This window comes from Glycine max, chromosome 17, assembly GCF_000004515.6.
Source record: "Glycine max cultivar Williams 82 chromosome 17, Glycine_max_v4.0, whole genome shotgun sequence".
Lineage (NCBI taxonomy): Eukaryota > Viridiplantae > Streptophyta > Magnoliopsida > Fabales > Fabaceae > Glycine > Glycine max.
The window spans coordinates 41,491,076-41,501,017 of record NC_038253.2 but is presented as its reverse complement, the minus strand read 5'-3'; the positions used below and the strand labels follow the sequence as shown (position 1 = coordinate 41,501,017).

General features: G+C 28.2%; 2 protein-coding genes across 2 annotated transcripts in view; both read right to left on the bottom strand.

Moving 5' to 3' along the window:
* Positions 1-585: 585 nt before the first annotated feature.
* LOC100777186 (GDSL esterase/lipase EXL3) lies at positions 586-4,720 on the bottom strand. The gene is made up of 5 exons (XM_003550384.4): positions 4,353-4,720; positions 2,475-2,605; positions 2,159-2,392; positions 1,469-1,724; positions 586-1,258 (listed from the first exon to the last, which is right to left on the bottom strand). Exons 1-5 carry the CDS (start codon positions 4,672-4,674, stop codon positions 1,068-1,070), a joined length of 1,134 nt encoding a protein of 377 aa, XP_003550432.1. The 5' UTR covers positions 4,675-4,720; the 3' UTR covers positions 586-1,067.
* Positions 4,721-7,720: 3,000 nt separating this feature from the next.
* Positions 7,721-9,942, bottom strand: part of LOC100776651 (GDSL esterase/lipase EXL1) — a 10,033-nt gene continuing 7,811 nt past the window's right edge. Inside the window, exons 4-5 of the mRNA XM_006601298.4 lie at positions 8,204-8,459; positions 7,721-8,126 (exon numbers count right to left, since the gene is read on the bottom strand). Coding sequence (XP_006601361.1) covers positions 7,936-8,126; positions 8,204-8,459 — 447 coding nt within the window. The 3' untranslated portion in view covers positions 7,721-7,935. The remainder of the gene's footprint in view (positions 8,127-8,203; positions 8,460-9,942) is intronic.

Below are 9,942 nucleotides of genomic sequence, written 5' to 3'. Positions count from 1 at the left end.
AGCTTTGGAGTCAACCATCCAGCTCCTATTAATTAATATCTCTGTTCACATGTACAGAATGATTTTTAATTAAAACATTAGTTACCTTTGGAACTAAGTTGAGTTCAACATAACGTAAATCCAACCCCCCCCCCCCCCCCCCCCCCCACACACACACACACACACTCATAATTCATAATTAAACGGATACTCAAACTCTATCGTTGTCAAAAGAGTAAAACTAGTCTAATAACTCCATCAATTTAAAATATAAATCTGTCCCTATATCCAAATTCAGCCAAAACATTCCTCGTGCATTAGAAAATGACAACCTGGACAAGTATGGTCCGCAAAATTAAACAAGACAAATACAAAGAGACCCACTTTAAATATATGCCACCATAACAGAATCATGTGACAACTAGAAGCACAAAACATTTGCACTAAATGTCAATCCGCAGCATATGCAAGATACCACCAAATCATAAACTCGAATCAAATTTACATGACCCCTTAAAATATGATTGAATAAAAAATACCACATCAAATTTAAAAGCAAGATAGCATATCATAAACATGAATCAACTATTTCCTCTATCTCGGATCTTTTTTCATTACAAAATAATTTTATTTCATACTACTGAGTCAAGACTGAACAACAACTAGGTAATAAGCGAGAAATTGAAGATAATGGACCTTGTAATCATTACGCAAAGCTGAGAAAATGGCAATCCAATTTAGCTTCCATACATTTGAGCAAGCTATGCACTCAAAATATATAAAATGTTGCATGTTGGACGATCGGAATATTCCAAAGGGTGAATGATCCCTCTCCTGGCCAGATTTGCTAGTGAAGGAATTCGATCAGTTTGAGATACACCTTCAAAGAAAATGCATCTAAAAGGCACTTCTTTCTGCTACAATTGTCTGAAAAAGCCACAATCCTCTAGAAATTGTATGCATGAATATTTAGCTTTCATATATAGCTAACTAATTATTTGGTAGCAACGTGGCTGAGAATTAATGAAGCCCGAACTTACATAAAAAATCAGAGGTAGATTTCTGTAAAAAGGAAATAGATAAATTGCTCAGGCAAACTGGTATATATATTTCTGTAGAACAGCGGGCACAAGCTTTTTGTAAACGCTTTCACTAGGGTGAAAACCATCCCAAAACACATAATCCAAAACGTTAGAACATGTGGCATCCAAATGGTTGCATGTCAATGCAACCTCTAGATTGCCTGTGCCACAACACCCTCTGTCCCCGACTTTGTAACCTGCAGTAGGACAAGGAAACATTTTGCAAAAGTTAATTAAAACCATTAATTTATTTTAGATTGTTATAATTAAAGTGATACATAACAAAAGGGTTGTAAACAACGAAAGTTTTACCTAGCTACTTTTTTCACTAACCATTTCTAAACAAAAGCTCATCAATGGTAATTTCTATCAAAAGATAAAGTGAAATATATATGTAATGTAATTACCATATTTTTGGTGGTTTACAATGATATCAAGCAAAGGGTTGTACACATCTAAGTAAACAATCCTGCTGTTTGGAAGGTTCTGATTAAGGGAATTTATCTCCTTCAACAATTTGTCGTTAAATAACACCACTGCATTGTTGTACTTTTGTACACATTTCCTTGCTATTCCACCACTCAATGTTCTGTGAAACGGTACACACCCAACTGGCGGTGCACTGAGTACTGCAATCCTCCGCGCACCTAGTTGATATATTTCCTTTCAATTTTATTGAGAGGGAAGAAAAAATTAATACATAATACATTAATTTTCATATGATTAAATAACAATAAGCACTATGAAAAATACGTGAATTGATTGATATGTTTAGTGATCATATGAAAGCAGAGAGTATTTCCATTGTAGTTAAATTACAACATCAATTATGACTATGCATGGTAAAAGTCATACCAATAGAATAACAGTTTTTAATTTGATTGATACTATAGTTACAAAATTAAAATAAAAAATATTTATGGTTAGAAAACTTAAAAAAATCATAAATAAAGTAACTGGTTAACATTTCTTATTCTTAATCAATATTGGAAGGACATTCATTAACATTATTTATAATAACATAATGCTGACTGTTCATTGAAATTAAAGTCATAAATAGTAGTACAATTGAAGAAATTATGAAACTTAATGCATACCTTGAAGAAATTAGAAGCTAAGTTAAGCATGAAATCAGAGTAAGTGGGAACATCATACTGCAGTTCTCTGAGATGGCTCAAAAAGTATGTGTTGGAAATGTCATTGCTGCCTAAAACGACAAAGAAAAGAGCGTTGGCTAGGATAAAGTTTGTTCTGTCCTCTCCAACGTGTCCTTTTAGCTTCACTATGTATTCTTTGAACATGTCTAGTTGACCGGATAATGGTATAGCTGTCTGTTATAAATAGCAGTAACGTGCAGAGTTAAAATTATTAATTTCACAAACTTTAATTAGGGAGAGAAAATTGATTGTGTACCGCGGTTTGTGATGTCAAAGGATCGTATCCGGAACCACCCGATGCAAAGCACACACCGGTGGCTAATTCACTAAGCTGCAGATTTGGATCCAAGTATGCGGGTAGAAACTCTTTTATGCCTAATTCTTCAACTGATCCAATTAAAGAACAGAACGAAACTAATTTTAGAAAAATATAAGACTTTAGCTAAGTGATGACTTTATTTATGAAAAAAAATATGTTAAAATCACGGCAATTGTTCATCCGACATACATACCCTAATGAAAGTTTAACAAATACAAATTTCAAAGTGCATCAATTATATATACCTATTTTCTCTATACCTATACATAAATACAAATAAATTAAAATCAAAATGATATTGATGCACCCACGAATACAAGCTAAACCTTATCTATTAAAAAATTTTAAACTTAATCCCCTTGCACAAATCAAGTTGAAGCAACTCATCCACATTTACGGATTAAAAAAAACTCATCAACGTTTAAATTTAGATAAATAATAGCCTTTTTTAGAAAGAACAAAAAGTTCTCTTAATTATAAGCTAGTAGTAAAAAAGTGCTTATTTTTCTAAAATAAAATAAGTAAATATGCACTCATTTAACGTCACAAAATATAAAAATCAACTAGAAAGTAATTAAATTTACAGTTTTACACATTAACATATTTAAATTACAGATAGGGATCACGATCCTAAAGTATTAATATTTCCGAGAAAGGTTAAAAGTTTCTCATATTTAATAGAAGATTAAAAAAATAACATATATGATTTCTAAGAAATTTAATTTATTAAGGTTAAATTATGTTTTTCGTTGCTGATAATTTTTTGAATTTTTTTGTTGCTAATGATTTTTTATTTTTTGATTCCTAATAAATTATTTATTTTTTATTATTTATAAAGTGCTATCTAAATCCATTTTTTTCACTTTTTAAAGTGTTGTCTAAAAATATACAGGAACAAACATAAAACAAAAAAATTATTAAAAATAAAAAAAGTTAAAAAAAAAATATTAGGAATCAAAAACAAAATTTAAAAATTTACCAATTATAAAAAATATATTTAAGTCATATATTAATAAATGAGAATGAAATTTTCTCATCTTTATAGGTGAAATAATTTTTTGTTGTGAGAATTAATTATTAAGTTATTGAAAATTTTCATGGTAATTGATCACAAAAATGTATTTATAATTTTTTTTACAGAAACCCTTTACCTAAGAATGTCGTTCCTAAGAAAGGGATTTAATTATAAAAATGAAAGATCCCAATATCATACATCATCTAAAGATAAAGCAATGATAAAAATCACAAACAAATAAATTATTAGCATATTTTTTGTATATTCTTTTGATTCAACATAAGTGATTCAATTTGTTAAGTTTCTCCTTTCTTATTTTATCATTTAGTGGCTCTAATTCAAATGTCATCTAATATAGATCAATCCCAATTTTAAATTAATTTGATTATTCGATCAATGTTTTTTAGTTTTTGCTAAGAGAGGAGTAAATAAAATATTGAGCTCATGACACGCAATACATGCAATGAAAAAAAAGAAGGAATAACTCAACACATAAAGAATCTCATCTGATGTATTATTACTTAATCAGTATAAACAACTTAACAAGTCTAAATCATAAATTAATTTGAATTGTTATACTTAATAGATAAGATTTTATATAATTAAATTTTGTTCAATTTAAATTCTATCATTTATTTTAAAAAATTAATATAATTCAGTAAAAATGACTTTTTAAACATTACATAATTAATATTGATAAAAATGATTCAACTTAGAAATGTCCTCGAAGCTAATTTAGTGCAAATACGTATTATCTGTCTCAGAAGTAATTAATTAAGAAGCAAGAAGCAAAAGCAAACCTAGAATGTCTGATGGAACCTTTCCATTGCAAAATCGGCCAGTAGGGATCCCTCCCATAAAATCTTGGCCATATGGTGAGAAGTTGCACCGAGCTGATGTTATCAAGTTGTTGTTGTTGTTGCCAGTGTCCATGATCGAATCTCCAAATACCAACACTGCTGGAACCGAGACATTTGGTGGAAGTTCCACAGCACCCTTTGTTTTGTTGCTGGAAACAACTAGTAATAGTACTGTCAAACGGACAAGTGACTTAAAAGTCGTTGAAGGCAGAAAACAATAATGTACTGGAGGAGGAGAAGAAGAAAAAGCTGGGAGCTTCATTGAAAGAACTGTAGTTTTGGCTTTCTTTTCCTTCTTCGATCTAAGGAAATTTAAGTTATGTACAACCCCCTATTTGTACTTCAAATCATTCATCCAACTATACCAAACAATCGTATGTCATTTACTGCAACGTTAAGAATTAATTGCAAGGTAACGTACGTCTGGCTGGCATATATACCCTTAAAGACATCAATAATGACAATCTCCTAAACATGTGTTTTAGTTTCAGTGCATTTGTCATACATCTAATCACAATAGTACAATTTGTCCGACCACATATTTCCTTTTTAGCTTTTTTATATATTATGAATTTTTTATATGTAAAATCATAAAATTAACGTCTTTATTAAAAGTAAAGAGTTTTAAGTATAATTAAATATTAAATAAGTATTAATTTATAGTCAATTCAAATGATCAAAATTTGTGAAAATATCTCAAGATTTTAAAGAGAATTAAAAATTTTAATTATGATGGTTAAAAAAAGTTAAAAGTAAAGATAAGATAAAATTATTTCTTAAATAGCAATTCTAAAATGAGTGTTACTATTGAGAACGAACATCATGTGCACAAATCGCACGAAGAAGTAACATTCAACTGGACCTTTTTAAAAAAACAATTATTAATTGAATAATTAAGAAAAAAAAACGAGATTTCACATAACACAGAGTTGAAAAAAAAAATCTTTTCGTAACATTTAATATTTTCCTTCTAAAATTTAAACTTCTAAATACTTAATAATAAAATTCGTCCATATAATAATTGTAGGTTCTTATTACCGTATATATAACACATTTTCTTAATTTAATTTGTATGCTACTTTTTAGCATGTTATAACAGTGACAGATTAATCCAATTAAACCAAGTGTTCTTTAATCAATCATGTATAACATGATTGAATGATAATTTTATCTCAATCATGGATTTGATTTCTGATCTTACGAAAAAATATTTTTGAAAAAAATTAATCACATTTAGTGACTTTCCTTAAGCAATCACATTTCTTTCGTTACTCATTAAATTAGAGATGAGACCACTAAATTAAAATACTTCAACTAAAACATAAGTGAGTAAACATTATATATATATAATAGAGGAGCATAGCATGCCTTAGGTGTACGTAGCGTATATCTTTGTGTGTTTTTCTTGGGAGGAAGATATAGTTATCACTTATTTTTATCTTTTCCAATGACAAATTGGATTTAGTATGTAGTCTATGCTTATGCTATGGTGCTGCCTAATAAGTAATAACATGCATGTATGATTTGCATACTTTAGATCACTTCTAAGAAAGAAAAAGTTACGATCTATTTGTCATCTTTTTAGGCATGTTGTAGTTTGCTCTATTTAGATTATACGAAACAAGTTTGTGTTTCAGGATATTCCTTTCAACTTGAACTGTGTTTTGGACTTGATAAAAGAAAGATTATGGACTTGGTTAATTTAAGGCAAGATGGGTAGCGCTCAATGTCCATTTTTTGATTGTGTATAGATCTCGAAAATTGTCTCTATCTTTCCATTTGATATGGCGCCTGGTTTTATACGACTATACGAGGTAGAGTACTCCTTGTACGTAAAGTATGACTTTTTTATAATGAAAAAATTGTTTTACAATTAAAATCTTCCAACTTGATTAGTGTATAATAACACACACAATAAATCTCATTTTAATTTATCAATATTTTTTCAGGAACTACGTATACTTTGTTTTAATATATTGTGGACGATAAAGTCAAAAAAATATTTCCTCTTTTTTAATATTTAAAAACACACAAAAAAAACACTATAAGAAAGTGCAAAAACAACGTCCAAAATATATTATCCGTCTTGACACCGACGCTAATAACGTGGGCTAAGCCGATGCAAAGTCAACGCAAGAATTTTTGAGGTTTAAATACATTATTAGCTTCAATAACTGTTTTGTCATCACTGAGCTTAAAAGTCTGACAAAATTTCTAACTCAAATTGTTGTCACTAAATTGAAGCTAATGATGTATTTCAAACACTCGTTGAATTAACTCTAATTATAATGGGCCATTGGCGGTTCTAGGACTCGGGATCCGTCGGAATAATTTATTTAAAAAATAATCTAATGATATAAAAGACTAAGAAAAAAGTAATGGTTAATACATATAAAATAAGAGGTGTAAATATAAAATTTTATAAATACTTATAATTTTACTAAAATATAAGGGTGTGCTTTTATTTATTCTCACCTGAAAATAATTCAAGGGTTCAAACATATTAAATTAGGATATAAAATATAACATTTTAAGATAAATAATGTGACATTATTAAAATGAGGGATGCATTTGTTGACCCTCAAATATGTATAGGTCTGTCCTGAGAGCGGAAAAATTGTGAAATATTTTTGTATTAACATAATCACTTAATTGAGTTAGTTATAAAATTATAGGAGAAAAAATAATATAATACAATGCTTAAATACCATTTTCGTTCATGCATTTTAACAAACACTATTTTGTCTTGGCCATCAGTTGATGCAATGTTAAGGCCAACACAATTTAGCATTGCCCTTAGTCGAACATTAATAGCATCGACTTAGTTTCATCTTTTTCAGACGCTATTATAAATTATTTTATGACTGTATACAATAATTAATTTAATGGTTGATCTTTTCCGTTAACAATTTTAATTGATAGAATATAAATTAATTATTGCATATAGTCATATATTTATAATATGGTAGCGTCAGTTTTATGGTGGACACAAAGTTGACACTAAATGCACATTCAGTATCAACTTTTACCCGATGCTAAAACGCAAAATTCCTATAATATATAAAATACTTTTGATAAGTCTGATTTTCCAATTGTTCAATTTCCTATCTTATGAATATTAATTAACGGTTAGAGTTAGAATTACCATATTCCTTCAACAAATATAAGCTATTTTATGAGAATATATGAAATAATTAATTTGCATACAATGAAGCAAAATGATTAGGCTAAGCTTATCATATATAAACTGTATGCAACATTTTAAATTTATTACATGCTTTATTTTGTACACACATGATTCGTCGTTATTTGATCCTGATAGCAAAGTGGCAAATTAACCATCCCTCAGAAATTGGCTAAGTCTGAGGTTTTATTTAAAAAGAAAATAGAAAAATCATTCTAAAAGTGTTGACAACACGTGATTTTTAAGAATATAAAAATCTCTACGTAGTTCTTAAGAATTACAAATATCAATTACTACTAAATTTTTAAAGAATGAATTTGATGGGTGTACGTAGAAAGCTCACAAGAATTTATCCAAATATTTTCCAATAAGAGAAGCTATGAGCCTTTTATAAACGCTTTCAGTAGGATGAAAACTGTCCCAAAACACATACTCCAAATCGTTGGGGCACAATGGAGTGAAACGGTTGCATAATAACACAACCTCTATTGTGCCCGTGCCACAGCACCCCTTGTCTCCGACTTTATAGCCTGCACAAAAAACAAATTAACAAAACATGAATATATGTTGATCAAAACTTTAAGGTTAAAGCGAAAATATAAATTACCATATTTATTGTAGTTTACAATGATGTCAAAGAGAGGGTTGTAAACATCAATGTAAACTATCCTGCTATCTTGAAGGTTGTGATTGAGAGAATCCAGCTCCTTCGACAATTTGCTGTTATATATCTGTACTGCGTTGTTAATATTGACTACAATTTTTCTTTCTAAACCTCCTGCCAGCGTTCTCTGAGATGGCAAACACCCAAGTGGTGGTGCACTGAACACTGCGATCCTCCGTGCCCCTAATCCATATAATTCCTTTCAATAAGTAAACAAGTACATGTTAATTAATCATTACAAGTATAGAAAACGTCATGAATTAGATGTGGGTCTTTTCACCTCAGACCACAGACCACTTAATTAACCCGCAGCTTAATAGATTTCATTTCATTTGCAGCAGGCTGACCCGTGGACTATTTTTTCGGTTTTAAAATTTTAAGCTTAATAATTGAAGATGTTTAAATGTTTATATATTTGATATACTTTCTACTCAATATTGTGTCTGTATTGAAATTTGTTCCATTTAATATTTTTTCTAAGATGAGTGACGTTATTTAAAAAATAATAATTTGAGATGGAGAAAACATTTAAAAAACAAATATATTCAATGGATCGAATTTTTATTTATTTTATTTAATACTCTTTCTGTCATATGATAATTATCGTGTAAGAAAAAAATAAGTTTTAAAATAATTATCTAACTTATCTCTTTAATGTAAAATTATTTTGTTTTATTTATTTATATCTCTTATATTATATTAGTAATGATTAGTGACAAAGTTTATAACTAAATTAATGATAATAAGATTATTAATTTTATAAAATTATTTTTTTTTGCTTGTATAAAAATACCTAAGATGACAAATATTGTTCGACAGATAGAATATTATTTAATACTCTCACTATCTTATAATAAGTGTTGTGACAATTTTTTTTACATGGCACGAGAAAAAGTAAAAATAAATAAAAGATAATAGTAATTTTATAAAATTATATTATTATTAATATTATAGTGAAAAACTAAAGTAATACTTATTAGGAGTATTAATGAAAAAAACTAATTAAAATTATATTGAAAAGCTAAAATCTCACTTATTTTAAAATTTATTTTTTCATTTTACACAATACTTATTAGGAGAAAGAGACGGTGATAAGAAAAACTTTTTATTTTGATTACCCAAACCGTATAAAATGATCAAGTCATTAGTTCAAATAGTACTAGTCTTAATCCACTCTAATAAGGTCTCAAAGTTTGAGTATTATAGATGGAGAAAACATAATTGGGAGATGATAGCTCACAAATACAATCAGATATATTTCTTAACATAGATTAGTTATAAAAAAATTGATGAATATTATGCATCAATTGTAACTAAAAATGGTGTAAAGCAAATATATATTGAAAAAACTGCTTCTTTAATAAGTGGGTGATAAGCTATGCCATGATGAATAGTTTTAAATATTATTTCTTAAGGTACTAAACTTGTTTTTATTGTTTAGAAAATATTAAATTAATAAATATATTTAGTTTTTTATTTAATAACTGTTCATAGAGTACTAAAAATATTATCAAGAGAATATTTTAGAAAGATATGGCACTATTTATTTCTTATTATGTCATTTTCACCTAATTCACAGAAATTAAGAAAATTGCTAAAATTAGCTAATAGTCTTGAATTTTCATGAAATAAATATTTAATAATTTCAATTTTATTAATTTTTTCTAATGTCTCATTAATTT

Coding starts and splice junctions, on each gene's coding strand:
- LOC100777186 (XM_003550384.4), bottom strand. CDS start 4,674: ATGAAGCTCCCAGCTTTTTCTTCTTCTCCTCCTCCAGTACATTATTGT. Junction 1,725..2,158: donor TAGCTTCTAATTTCTTCAAG/GTATGCATTAAG, acceptor TAAAATTGAAAG/GAAATATATCAACTAGGTGC. Junction 1,259..1,468: donor TGTAAACCACCAAAAATATG/GTAATTACATTA, acceptor GTCCTACTGCAG/GTTACAAAGTCGGGGACAGA.